The sequence below is a fragment of the Nothobranchius furzeri genome, chromosome 2 (assembly GCF_043380555.1).
Source record: "Nothobranchius furzeri strain GRZ-AD chromosome 2, NfurGRZ-RIMD1, whole genome shotgun sequence".
NCBI lineage: Eukaryota > Metazoa > Chordata > Actinopteri > Cyprinodontiformes > Nothobranchiidae > Nothobranchius > Nothobranchius furzeri.
This window is the reverse complement of record NC_091742.1, coordinates 5,886,085-5,900,278: the sequence shown is the minus strand read 5'-3', so window position 1 is coordinate 5,900,278 and position 14,194 is coordinate 5,886,085. Positions and strand designations below refer to the sequence as shown.

At 44.5% G+C, this 14,194-nt stretch overlaps 1 protein-coding gene across 2 annotated transcripts in view; it reads left to right on the top strand.

Annotated features, from left to right (window-relative positions):
- LOC107377633 (pleckstrin homology domain-containing family G member 1) overlaps nt 1–14,194 on the top strand; it is a 48,908-nt gene that overhangs the window by 33,510 nt on the left and 1,204 nt on the right. For both annotated transcript variants that reach the window (XM_015947379.3, XM_015947378.3), the window contains exons 5-16: nt 7,543–7,589; nt 9,118–9,268; nt 9,518–9,649; nt 10,190–10,372; nt 10,450–10,545; nt 10,898–10,984; nt 11,383–11,416; nt 11,515–11,607; nt 11,687–11,748; nt 11,829–12,020; nt 12,097–12,216; nt 12,302–14,114. In XM_015947379.3, coding sequence (XP_015802865.3) covers nt 7,543–7,589; nt 9,118–9,268; nt 9,518–9,649; nt 10,190–10,372; nt 10,450–10,545; nt 10,898–10,984; nt 11,383–11,416; nt 11,515–11,607; nt 11,687–11,748; nt 11,829–12,020; nt 12,097–12,216; nt 12,302–14,114 — 3,010 coding nt within the window. The remainder of the gene's footprint in view (nt 1–7,542; nt 7,590–9,117; nt 9,269–9,517; nt 9,650–10,189; nt 10,373–10,449; nt 10,546–10,897; nt 10,985–11,382; nt 11,417–11,514; nt 11,608–11,686; nt 11,749–11,828; nt 12,021–12,096; nt 12,217–12,301; nt 14,115–14,194) is intronic.

The following is a 14,194-nucleotide window of genomic DNA, read 5'->3' as shown; positions in this document are numbered from 1 at the left end:
GACTTGAGCGCCACTTCCGCATTCCCGCCAGGCCGCGTTGCGGCGCGGTTTCTCCGTCCAAGTTTTTTAAAGTTGGTTTATCCTCATTCCTCAGTGGTTTCTCCTCCTGTTCCCTCCATAAGTGGTTTTTACAAACACTGTGGATCTAATCCTGCTAATTTAGAAACCACTGGACCACTAACTCCAACTGTTTCTATAGTTTCTGATTCCTCCACCTCACTCAGCATGGCTCTATTAAACACCCGCTCTGTTAACAATAATTCCTTCCTGCTCAATGATTTAATTCTCTCTAAAAACCTGGATTTTCTGTTTCTGACTGAAGTTTGGCAGCAAACATCTGATTATTCTGCTCTGATTGAACTCTTTTCTTAGCCAGCCCTGGGGTTCTGGTCATGGTGGAGGCCTGGCTGTTGTTCCTTCAGGAGTTTAGTGACTCTATCCTCCACTGTGAAGCTGTCCAGACTGGTGATTGTTGGTGACTTTAACATCCACGTTGATGAGCCCTCCGATCTCTTTGCCATGAATTTCTCCAGCCTTATGGACACCTTCAGCTTTACCCAGCATGTTTCTGGCCCCACACACACCAGGGGGCACACTCTAAACCTTGTTTTTACCCTGAGTCTAAATGCTGTTAGTGTTTGTCCTGAGGACATTTATATTTCAGATCACCATTGCATTTTCTTTAACTTGTCAATTTCTGCGTCCCCACCTCCTGCTCGCAGTCTGGTTAGTTCTCGTTTTCTTAATGAGAGCACAGCTAGCAATTTTTCTGCTGCTTTTGATCCACCCTGTTCTTCTGATAACGACCCAGATTCCTTAACTTCTCAGTTTAACGAGCACTGCCTCTCCATTCTGGACAACGTCTGTCCTGTCAGAACCAGATCAGTTCCTGCAGTGAACCCTACTCCCTGGTTTAATGACAGCCTTCGCAGCCTGATGCGCCAATGCAGAAAAATTGAGCGTTTGTGGAAGAAAACCCATCTCCACGTCCATCTGCTGCACCTAAAGGATCTTCTGACATCCTTTAACTATGCAGTCAGAGACGCTAGGGGTTCCTATTTTTCCAACCTGGTGTCCCAGAGCAAAGGGAACCCCAAGGTGCTGTTTAACACCATCAGCAGTATCGTCTCTCCTGCCTCTCCTACAGCCTCCATCCACTCTGTTGCAGACTGTGAGAACTTTCTGTCTTTCTTTGTGGACAAAGTCAATAAGGTTAGATCTAGCATCTCTCCTTCAGCCTTATCGCTGCCTCTCCCGACTCCAACCAGGCCCGTCATCCTAGATAGCTTTGCTCCTGTTTCTTTGCCTGAGTTAACCAAACTAGTTAACTCTATGAAGACCTCTGCATGCCCCCTCCACATCTTACCCTCATCTTTGTTTAAAAGTGCTTTTCAGTCCATCGGTCCCAGCGTGCTCTCTATAATTAATGCTTCTCTGGTTTCTGGTCAGGTCCCTGCTTACTTTAAGAACGCTGTAATCCACCCGCTTCTTAAAAAACCGAGTCTCGCCCCCTCTCTCCATAGCAGCTTCAGACCCATCTCTAAACTTCCGTTCATCTCCAAGATCTTGGAAAAGGTTGTGGCTAAACAACTCACAGCTGCTCTTGATGAACATAACATCTATGATAGCTTCCAGTCAGGTTTTCGTAGAGCTCCTTCTACTGGAACAGCTCTTCTTAGGGTCTCTAATGACCTTCTGACTCACAGTGATGCAGGGGACTGTTCTGTTCTGGTCCTGCTGGACCTGACTGCAGCCTTTGACACTGTTGACCATCACCTGCTACTGGATAGGCTAACAGACTGGGTAGGCCTATCAGGATCTACTCTGGACTGTTTCTCCTCTTATCTCTCTGGGCGCTCCTTTTCTGTGGCCGTCTCCTAGTTTAGGTCCTCCACCACCTCCCTTACCCATGGTGTCCCACAAGGTTCTGTGCTGGGGACTCTGCTCTTCCTCATGTATCTGCTTCCTCTTCAGCACATCCTGAGCTCCTTCAAAAGAATCTCCTGCCATCTTTATGCAGATGACATCCAACTGTACATCTCCTTTAAGCCCCATGAGATGTCTAAGCTGCAGCTGTTACACACCTGCTTAGACTATCAAAACCTGGATGGCTGGGAGCTTTCTACAGCTGAATGAAGATAAGACTGAGATCCTCATCGGTACCCCAGACAAGCTGGTTCCCAAAGTCAGAGACTCTCTTGGTCAGCTTGCTTCTCACACCAAACCTTCCATCAGGAATCTTGGCGTGACCTTTGACCCTGTCGGTCTCAGTGGGGAAAACAGCCCAGAAGAGGGTCAGGCAGGTCATATTTCCTGATATCTCACCTCTGATTGGCTAACAGCAACATGAATGACCTTGAATGTGAACAAAACAAAGGAGATGATTTTAGACTTCAGAAGAAACAGGGTGGAGTCCAACACTGTTTCCATCATGGGAGAAGAAGTGGAGGTGGTTGAGGAATACAAATACCTTGGAGTTCACCTGGACAACAGACTGGACTGGAGAAAGAACAGCAAAGCCATTTACAAGAAGGGGCACAGCAGACTGCACTTCCTGAGGACGCTTAGGTCCTTCAATGTCTGTAGCAAGATGCTGCAGATCTTCTACAAGTCTGTTGTTGAGAGTGTAATCTCTTCAGCCATCGTCTGTTGGGGTAGCAGCATCAGAAGCAGGGACCTGAAAAGGCTCAACAGCCTAATAAAAAAGGCTGGTTCTGTTCTGGGGACGACTGTGGAACCACTGGAGGAGATAATGCAAAGAAGGATTCTCCAGAGAATCAAGAAAATGATGGACAACCCTGAGCATTCCCTTCACAAGACTGTCCGACAACGGAAGAGTGTCTTCAGTCAGAGGCTTCTTCAGTTTTGCTGCAACACGGACCGCTACTGGAGACCCTTCCTGCCAACGGCCATTGTAATAAACAATAACTTTTTGATGACTTGATTATTATTATTATTATTATTTTGAGCTACTACAGCAATCAATTTCCCTCTGGGATTAATAAAGTATTTTTGAATTGAATTTAATCTACCACTGACTCCATTTGCTCTGCAACGTTGATGTTTTATCTCCACAAATAACTCAAGCCTGGAGGAGTTCTGTTGTGTGGTAGAGTTGCTTATGCTAATGGTTAGCTTATACCAGTTGAAACATTCTCTGCTGTTTCATGGATGCTAAATCAACAGCAGTCTTCCCCGTCATGAGTCAAGATGGTTGAGTCTATGAATGTTAAGTGACAGTGTGACGTAAATCTGTCAGGATTTTCAATCCTAGCGTTTCACCGTCTATTTTCTATCAGAAGCTAATGCTGGAGATGTGTTGGAGACTATTTTCATGTTCAGCCTGTATAAAAAACTTTGAGTCACCAAATATAATCAGAAATAATCATAAAATGGGTTTTCAGTGTTCCACACCTTTATTTTTACACAGCCTGCTGCTTTTATCTGCAAAGCCGAAAAAAGGCTGCACAAGCCACCAGTGATGACTCTGCTTGAAAGTTATTAACATATTTAAATAGAGTAACAGTGAAGCATAAATTTAGCATTACCCTATTAACATCTTTAAAGTCTGCTGGTGTTGAGCTCAAAAGAGCCCCCCGTCATAAAATCCCCCACCCCCATTGTGGGAAGTCTGTCCAGGGGTGTCCAATCCTGGTCCTGGAGGGCCGGTATCCTGCATGTTTTAGTTTGAACTCCGTTTCAACACACCTGATTTCAATCAGCAGCTAATTAATAGGCTTCTGCAGAGCCTGATGAGCTGCTGCACAGGTGTTTCAACCACTGAATTGAGCCTGTTGGAGCAGAAAAACGACAAAACCTGCTGGATACCGGCCCTCCAGGACCAGGATTGGACACCCCTGCTGTAGACACATGGGTGTGTGTATTACTTAGGAAATCACATTTAAATTTACATTATGTGTTTTTATTGGTTTGTTTGTTCTTATAATTAAATCCTAAAGTAACACAGAGCAGTTCCCTGCTCCTCCACTCTACTGGTTGAAAGTTACAACTGTCGTAAACAACTCTGCTGCAACCTGCTGTAGCTAGCGCTAACAACAAGCTAACACTAATATGAGCCAACTAAAATAAACACCGTTGGACAAAAAGTAGTATTACTTAGAAGTCCAGTAACAAAAGCCAGGTCACTATCAGGCAACAATTTTTTAGCTTCCTCAAACTAATGTAGACCTGTCACTCTGGTTTTAATTATTTGCTTTGCCTCCAAAGACATTACTGTATTACTTTTACTTCCAGGCTCCGCCATAATGCCAACAAAAAAGCTAACTTCTTCTTGTACCTTTCATTTATGATTATAAAACCGAAAATGCTAACTTTTAGCATTACAGTGAATGTAAATTAGGTAAAGATTTCCCCTTATAAGACACCTACCCACTCAACAAAAGTATCAAGTGCGATTTTTAGTCAGCAGCGGGCTACAGAGTGGTGTCAAACACAAAACTGGCCAAGCTTCTAACGCAACAATGTTAAAGCTCTAGTTTAAAGGTTTACAACCACTATGCACCCTTGAATAATAGTATGGGCCCATTAGCCTCATCACCTGAGGTTTTAGTCACATCAAATTCATGAAAAAGCCTTTTAGAAGCAAACAAAATCAAACATGCAACTCAGTATTTCTCTCTAAGATGCAGGGGTGAGGAGTGATCACCACCTCACCCCTGCCACGTGGACCTCAAGGGATAAACCATCAATCCTTCTCAATGGTCAACTTTCCTCATTGGGTCACCCATAAAGACAGTGGGAGGGTTAAAGTCTTCTATGGGTTGCTACATGCTGATTAAAAGACAATCACACAAGTTTTTTTCCTACTGCTCATGATTAACTGTCCTGTACTTGCTGACTCACTTTGGTCCTTTTGGTCTTAAACGAATGACTGCACCAACAGAACTGGCTGTGTTATGACTTTATTAAGCTGATAAGTGGGTTGCCTTGTTCCTGCTGTACGTATTATTGGTTTCAGCTCTCTATGACCAGAACTCTTTCTGTATAATTTGTATTTAAAAGAGGATATTTTTGATTTTCAGCAGCTGCAGAGTTCTGAAGTCTCACATGTGGTGATTATAGGATTTAACATAGCTTGTATATATTTCTAAAAGGAAAGTGTGAGCTATTTCTAGATCTGTATTCTATTTCGCTTCAAAGAGTGTGTGTGTGCATGTTAAAGTCATGCATAGTCTGCAGAATCCAGTTTTCCATAAAACTCTTTGTGGTTGTGTGAGTGGATATTAGGAGTGTGTGTCATCAAAAATCGACGGTGGCACATCTGGTTGTGTTTAGGCTCGCTCTTTGGAGGAAGACAATGAGGAGGAGGAAGAGAACTCTGCTCTTCAATTTAGGAAAGTTCCCATAGAGCACCTCAGGCTCACCAGACTGTGTATTTGTGTGCATGTGTGTTCGTATATTTTGGCTTTGAAGTTTGTTTGTATTCACTTCACTCCGTTTAGAGCTACAACTCAAATATTCACACAATCTCCTGTGAAGTTTTGTCAGATCAGATGTAGCTAAAGGTGTCCGCGTTGCTCTGTCCACATGAGTCCAAACACAAAAGCAGATTCCTATCGTCTGTTTTTTTTATTTATTTATGATGCTTCCTGTGGACCCCCTTTATTTTAAAACTCACACACACTCACACAGCCAAAAACACACAGACCAGGTTTAAGTCGACTCTTGCATTATGCAACAGCACACTTGAAGCTTCAAACAGGGAGCATCACCAGAATCAAGGCAATGTTTGAGTTAAATGACCATGATGAAGAATGTGTTGCAGAGAGGAGGAGAAACCTCGTGCAACAGAAAGGTGAGACCAAAGGGGTTCAGACCAGCTTTGATAAGTCAGGCTGCCCTTTTTGGGCGTCTTTGATGTTCAGAGAGGTATGCAAGGCGGGAACACATCAGTTAAAGGGGCGGAAACGAGGAGTGAGGGGATATTTAATCCCACCACTCAGAGCTGCTGAGATAAATGGAGAATTAAAGGCTTGAGCTCAGCTAATCATAAACTACAGGGATGAGTTTTTGTTTGGAGCAGTGAGAGGAGGGGAGCTGAGGCCTTGTCAGTGGTGATCTGAGTCGTAACCTGTAAACATGAAACTACGGCTGATATGAGCCACAGGCCATGAAACCGGTGAACATTTACATTAAAAATGTTCAGTTTAACAATCCCAGAGTTTTAAGTCATTGTTAAATAAAAATCTTTTGCAAATTCTTGGTTTTGGATTTCATCCTGGAATCTGTGTTAAATTGAATTGAAGCGTGACTGAAGGGAGAATAACGCAGTTAACTTTTAAATCAGCATCCAAGTAAATAATGCAAACCAAACAAAAACTGAATCCATCAGAATAATCCAGACGTGATCTCAACTGGTGTGGGTTAGCCTCTCGTTTAAGACTTAATACATGCAAACCTACTTTTACAGAGCTTTTGTTAAATGCTTGTTTGATCTTTTTACAACCAAACCCCATCAAGGCATGTGTTGGAGGTGAGTTTGATTTAGAGTTAAGTAAAACAAGCGCTCAGGGCAATAAAAAGAGGGAAATAACATTAACAAGAACCACAAACAAGACCCAATCAATAAAAGATCATTGCTAAAATGACCGATTTAAGTGACTTTTAGTGTTGCACATTCTCTACTAAAGGTTAACTTTGTATATGAATCCCTTAATTTGGATTTAAAGTAACGGAGCATTTTCCTGTTCCTCTGTCCTGCTGGTTGAAAGTGGAATTACAACGGTTGTAAACAACCCTGCTGTAGCTAGCACTAACAACAAGCTAACACCAACATGAGCCAACTAATTCTAAAATAAACCACAAAGTAAAAAGATCCTAACTGCTGGACAAAAAAAATATTAACACTTACAAGTCCAGTGGCAACAAAGCAAGGTCACTATCAGTCCGTGATTTCGTAGCCTCCTTCAGCTCCCTCAAACTAGTGTAGGTTACGCGGATGTTCACTCTGGTTTTAGTTCTTTTCCTTGCCTCCAAAGATATCACTCTCTTACTTTTACTTCCAGACTCCGCCATGATGCAAACAGAAAAAATGTAAACCTCTTCTTTTTTTAAATGCTAACCACTAGCATTACAGCTAACAGCCGTAAAGCAGGTGAAGAGCTACCCCTATAGGGCACCTACCCACTGCACAAAATTATCAAGCATGGTTTTTAACTAGCAGAGGGCTGCAGAGTGGTGTCAGATATGACACTGGTCAAGTTTATACCCCAACAATCACTGAGATCAGTGTTAAAGCTCTAGCTTAAAGTTTAAAAAATATCTATTTTTACTTTAAGGACACACTTTGAGTTAAATCACACATTTTGGGGAAGGATTGTGTCTGCATCCAAGAGCAAAACATTTAATATTAATATATCTATTGAATGGCAGAAAACCCCTTTAAAGGATTATATACATCAGATTTTTGAGGAAAGTACTAATCCTGTTAATTCACCTGCTTTACACACAAATACCCTCCCAAAACGCCCTCACCTGCCCCTTCGTTTATTTGATTCATGTTTATCTCATGTGTTTTTGCAGAGTGAAGAGTTCCACATCTACACCCAGTACTGCACCAACTACCCACGGTAAGAAAGCTGCTTGCCTCTGTGTGATTATGTTCGTTCAGAAGGCCGCCACAGTCGTTATCCCATCAGGATGTCACCTCCACTTGCTTGTCTTCCCAGCATCTCACATAGCTCCATTGTCTGTCTGATTCAGTGAATTACCTTTTACTCCTCCCCAACTAACCGACTCAGCTCTATTGAGGCCTCCTCACCAGAAGTCAAACTGTCTCATGTCAGTTGTGCCTTGGGCTCTCTCCACCTCCCTTCCTGCTCATTTTTTTATCCCCATTCCTTTATTCTGACAGCTCACACGCTGACAGATGGGTATTAAAGTTGTCATCTTATCATACCTGACGCTGGTAATGTTTTATTCTGCTTTGTGCGAGCGCCACGAAGCCGTGGGCTGGAAGAACGAGGGGGAAATTTGTGCACACTTTCTCCTCTGGCTGCAAAATTTCCAAAACTCAGTAAATGATGACTAATTGAGCGCTGATGGTGAATGCGAGCCGCTGTCAGCTGTTTGCTGCCTCACCCACACAGCTGGCGACCCACGTCAAGGTCACACATGACACGCAGAAGGACACACTTGCACATGAATGCACACACTTACCAAGGCTGTGGATGCATCGTGGTCATACGGAGCTCTAAGGTCAGGTTTCCTGCAGAACAATGTGAGGCCTGTGTGGAGCCGTGCTGGAATTTAGACACGCAGACATGCATATGTGCACACACACACAAACACACACAAGACGGAAGAATTAGACAAGTTCACAACTGTCTTGTTCTGTCTTTTTCCACCACACGCACACACACACACACACACACACACACACACACACACAAACACACACACACACTGACTGGACAGCTACTGAAAAAGCTCTTTATTCGTCGGTAGGTCACAGCAAACGAGTGTCACTGAGCAGCAAATCTTACGAGGTCGTTAAGTGCTGCAGCTCTAAAGTTTCTAAATGTGGCTCGACAGAAACTAAAAACTTGCCTCCTGCAGCTCGACTGACATTTGAGGCTGAAATTTGGTTTGATGAGAAAAACCAGTCAAATTAGCTGTCCAGCACGGATGGAATGCACATCACCCAATAATGTCATGCTAGAGTTAACTAAGATTGTTCTCCTAAAATAAATGTCTAGTTTTGGTCAAGTCTTGAACATAAATCTCATGTTATAATAGTGTAGCACTCAGAAAACGGGCAGGTTATCATGGGATATTCATGCATTTAACAGTGCTTGTGTGCGCAGTTGCTTGGGAATTAGGAGCAATGCATGTGCATGAAAATCCACAACCTTTTTGATGCGATCAGTCATTTCAATGACATTTTACATACGTGTGAAATGCATTGTAGCTGTGCCAGGATCAGAGCAATTTGACAGCATAAATGTCGTGCATGTAATTTCTACAGTCGTCTGAAATGTTTCCCTTTAAGCAATGTCAGTCAGAGTGCTCATTAAAGCTCTCCCTCTTCAGCTAGCTATCAGATTACAATTAACTGCACATCTCTGACATCTTGTTTGCTGTGTTTTGTCTCCACAGGTCAGTGGCTGTGCTCACCGAGTGCATGACGAACAAGGCGTTGGCCAAGTTCTTCCGCGAACGCCAAGAATCCCTGAGACACTCCTTACCTTTGGGCTCCTACCTGCTCAAGCCAGTGCAGCGGATCCTGAAGTACCACCTCCTGTTGCATGTATGTCTGTCTGCCAGCCGTCTTTAAATGCACCCAGTGACGTATGATGGAGTGCAGGCACACACCTGCCAGTGCAAGTAATGATTTTATCTATACTGTCGCAAATGCATGCATTTGACTCGGCTTAAAAGTCAGCTATGGTGGAGGAGCCAAATGTTCAGGCAGATGGTGCACAGTGTGCATGTTCCTGTAGATGTGCATGTGGGTGAGAACCTGTTCAAATGCTAACACGTTGCTTGTTTGGTGTAGGAGATAGCCAACCACATGGAGAAGGACACAGAAATCTACGAGGTTGTGCAGGAAGCCATCGACACCATGCAGAGGGTGGCCTGGCACATCAACGACATGAAGAGGAAACACGAGCATGCCGTCAGGCTGCAGGTACCACGAGCGCTTGCACCGACACGCTTTCCAAGTTATCTAAAACACACGCAGCAGTTCCATGCCTTTCCAGGAGCCAGCTCTTTAATTGTTCTGCAGAACCGAATAGTTATGTGAATCTAGCCAAGGCCGTGATCTTCCCAACATCTTATGCAAGGCGCTTATTTTTTTCCCCACCAGACTAATGATGGCCTTGCGTAAGGAGGAGACATAAAAGGGAAGCTTGTTTCTTTTATCTGCAGGCAGACATGATGGTCAGATGAATGCAGGAGTGTGTAAAAACATGAGTGTGATGAAAACAAGATAAAAGTTTTTGTCTAGAAATAACTTTCAATCCAAAATTAGACTTTTGTTTCTCCTGTGAAAACAAACGATTTCACTCATCTTCTGCTTTTCGTGGTTTTAGTTTTGTTCTTTGATGAAAAGTCAAGAAATCCCTTTTTTCCATCGCAGTTGCATAACTGCTTTCTATGTTTTGAGTCAAAATAAACAGAAAACGGTCTGACTTCCTGTATGTGTGTAACATTGTCCTTCCTGCAGGAAATTCAGAGCCTCCTGACCAACTGGAAGGGCCCCGATCTGATCGGCTACGGAGAGCTGGTTCTTGAGGGAACGTTTCGTCTGCAGCGAGCCAAAAACGAAAGAACCCTCTTCCTGTTTGACAAGCTGCTGCTGATTACCAAAAAACGAGAAGAAACCTACACATACAAAGCTCACATTCTGGTCAGGCGCGCAACACGACGCACTGTTTTCACACAAATGCACGAAAATGGCCATTTTCACGCATTTTCCTGTTGCAGTGCTGCAACCTGATGCTGGTGGAAATCATTCCAAAAGAGCCACTGAGTTTCAGCGTGTTTCACTACAAGAATCCCAAACTGCAGCACACAGTCCAGGTACAGCAACACTGTTAAGTTTTGTAAATGCAATTATTACATGTTTGGAGATGTTCTGCAGATACCAGCAGCAGCGTTGTGCAAGAATCACAGCGTGTGATGGTTATTTGCAGGTGTCTCATTGTTTTGTGGAGGATATCTCAGTGCCGCTCAGACATGTTTGGTGTTTAATGGCTAAAAGCAATCATTGTTGTTACCTAACCGCTGTGTTTTGGGCATGTCCTGAAAAAAGAACACACAATCTAATGTGAAGAATGCACAAAAGATATATTTTGAAGGAATCATCTTGGTGCATTTAACGTGCATGTGTGACATAATCCTCTTAGCGATGTTTTTGTGCTCTGACCCGCAGGCCAAATCCCAGCAAGATAAGCGCATGTGGATCCTGCACCTTAAAAGACTCATTCTAGAAAATCATCCTGCCAAAATTCCTGCCAAGGTACGAAGAGCAGCGGTTGTACATCTGTAATAACATAAAAATATACATGTTTGTCCTGATTTGTGCTTCATTCTATCATTAGCTTACTGATAAAAACACATTTAAGAGTTATAAACTGAGTGGTCGTATTGATTAGAGAAGAAACAACAAAAGGAAACGTGCATTTTTTCAGAACTCCCATAAATTTCAACAGATTTTTGCCTTTTTCTGACAATTAAATCTAAAACATGTTTGAAAATCAAATATTTAATCCTTAAAATAAAGTTTAAAAAACAGCAAAAATCACTTACTTTTGTACATTTTGTCTACTTGTGCAGTGAAACTTTTTTTAGGCTGTAACGTGATGCCACCTTGTGGCTAAAATCTCATGAATTCACTTCCTTTTTCTCCACCTTTAGGCCAAACAAGCCATTCTGGAGATGGATGCAAAACGTGAGCATCATTTTATGTTGTACTGGGGTTCTTTCCCACCAGATTTAACCATATTTGCTCCATATTAACAGTGTGTGTGCGTTTCTGAAATTTGTCAGATCATCCTGGTTTTCACTACAGCGCCGAGAGCGACCAGAAGGACCCCCCTCACACCAAGGAGGGCCCGGTCCCCCGTAGAGGACGCAGAAAAGGTAGAAAACAGCAGAATTGACTTGATTCTTTAAATAGCATACAACATATTTATATTATCATTTATTTAAATGCTCCTAGATCCTCTTTCCAAATTACTGAAGAATGCAAAGCAGAATGTCGCCAATGCTGATGGTGAAAAAGTGAGTCATAACCACATGTTTAACACAAAAAAACAACAATTTTGTCCTTCCTAAGACTTTTTCTTTCTTTCCCCCTTCAGCGTACCAGTCTCGGCGTCAGCCTGCTGTCTCCAGTGTCCCAGCTGGCTCTGGGCACCGTAGGCCGGAGCCGGAGCCTAATCAACCAATCACAGGAGTCCCTGGATCCTGGAGATCACTATGACCACAGCGACAGGGAGGAAGGAGAGGAGTCGCACCAGCAGGATGCTGATGATGAGGATGACAGTGGTCTGGTGAGTTTAGGGGTGAAATAAAAACACATTTGTGAATTTGCTTTGGGGATACGTTGGTAATCTTAAAAATGTTCAGGGATGTAAGAAGAGGCTACGAGTTCCTGGAAAAAGCAGCAGAAAAAGGTTGAATCCTCAAGCGTCTGTTGACGGCATAGAGCAGTGGAAAGCTTTCAACATGAGCTCCTTGGACCTGCAGGTGAGCAGCTCGTAGCTGTGACGTGAGGGTAGTTTCTCTCTGTTTGAGTTGGTCTCAGACATGTTTCTGCTGTTTTGCATCTCAGAAAGCCCGAGAATCGCTAGTGAGGGACGGGAGTCACCACCCACCACTCCTCAGGACACCACATGTAATGGAGGAACCTCCAGACTCCCCCGTTCCCCCTGTAGTAGTCACAGAAACAGACCAATCAGTGCAGAACATTTGGGCAGACCACCGGGCTCGCAGAGCCATGTTCCCCACCCGCCAGAGGACGATGCAGCCCGACGACGAGGACGAGGACATCTACCAAATGTTCGTCCCCACAGAACCAAGCACACCAGAAATTTTCTCTGAGAGGTCAGAGGCCACCTCGTCACCCAGAACGGCTCGACCCTGCAGCTGGCATGTGGAGCAGGTGCCCACGGTGCAGGTTGACCCTCCACCTGATGGCAGCAGAGTCCTGCGGAGGGCGAGCAGTGCAGGAGAGAACGCCACAGAGGCTCTAGGGAGTCCCAAAGATGATGACCGGGGTGGTCACAGCAACTTGGAAGTGATTCACACCGGGTCATCCAGCAATGACATGTCTGGTTCCTCCTCAGCCGAGCAGCTGACGATGGATGACGCAGAGAATGTTTATGATAACATCAGCTTCGAGGACCTGAGAAGCATGGGTCTCATCCGAAGGGACCCTGATAAAAAACAGATGCAGCAGGAGACGTCTTCAAATACTCAGGGTTCCCAAGGGAGCGCAACAAAGGGAGGGAGTGCAGCAGAGTCATTAATCCAACCGGACAGTTCGTCTGAGAGCAACAGGTCCTCCATGCAGGAGGTGAAGCCATGTGAGAACGATGAGCTCAAAATAGTAGAGGAGAATATTTATGACACGATCTGCTTCAGGGAGCCACCATCCACAAAGCTGAGGGGAATTCACGAAGGCCAGGAACAAAAACATGACAGACACAGTGTTCCGGCTTCAGAACAAGACCTGACTGAAAGTTTCAGAGGGTTTGTTTCAGAGGAGAGCCTCAATTTTCTAAAGGATGAAGGACCAGAGGCCTTTTGTCCTGCTCCACAATCCTCTGAAATGGATCATTCTTCCTCCGGTCCTGAAACCTTTAGCCAGAAGGGCAGAAGGATGTCTGAGAGCGCCGATGAGATTTGGAGTGACTTTGAAAACTACATCAAGAACAATGAGAAGAAAGCCGATCGACTTCCTGCTGCGTTCCCTGTCGGTGCCAACGAGTCACCTAAGAAGGTCTCTTCTGTCAAAAACAGCCCTAGGAAGAGCCCTCCGGTGGTTAGTCCTCAAACTGCCAGCCCTCCAGCACAACATCCCAAATCCCCACCTGTTGCCTCCACGCCGTCCTTCACTATCCCAGTCATCAACCTTCCAGATTTCCATGCTGAAAGCACCACTGACGAAGAAACCCACACCCCTTCTCCTGCCTCTCGCCCCCTACCCGTTACCCCAGAGCCCTCACCGGGCACAGTGAAGAGCATCCGCAACAGACTAGCCCGACTCAGCAGCGGCAGCTTCCGACTGGAGGACGATGACCTGGTGGAGCTTCCTCAGAGGAACGCCTCTCAGAGAGACGGCGTCGTCAGAGATCTCCATAGTTTGTTTCCAGGTGAGCTGGCAGGTCTGGACTCCCCCCTGGCATCCTCCTCCCTTCTGCTGGGGGAGTCTGTGGACTTCTCCCTGGACCTGATGGACAAATCCAAGAGCCGTGTGTTCTTGATGGCACGGCAGTATAGCCAGAAGATCAAGAAGGCTAACCAGCTGCTGCGGATGAGGAGCATGGATCCTGGAGATTCCTGCAGTCGGAGTAGAGCGGAGAAGAAACAGCTAGACCTTGCCGCCATCTTGGAGGAGAAAAAGCAAGGTGGTGCAGCTATAGGTAACATGAAAAGATTCATATCAGCCTCAAAATATTCAAAATGTTCAGATCTGAGAGTTTGAAACTAACAATTTAAACCT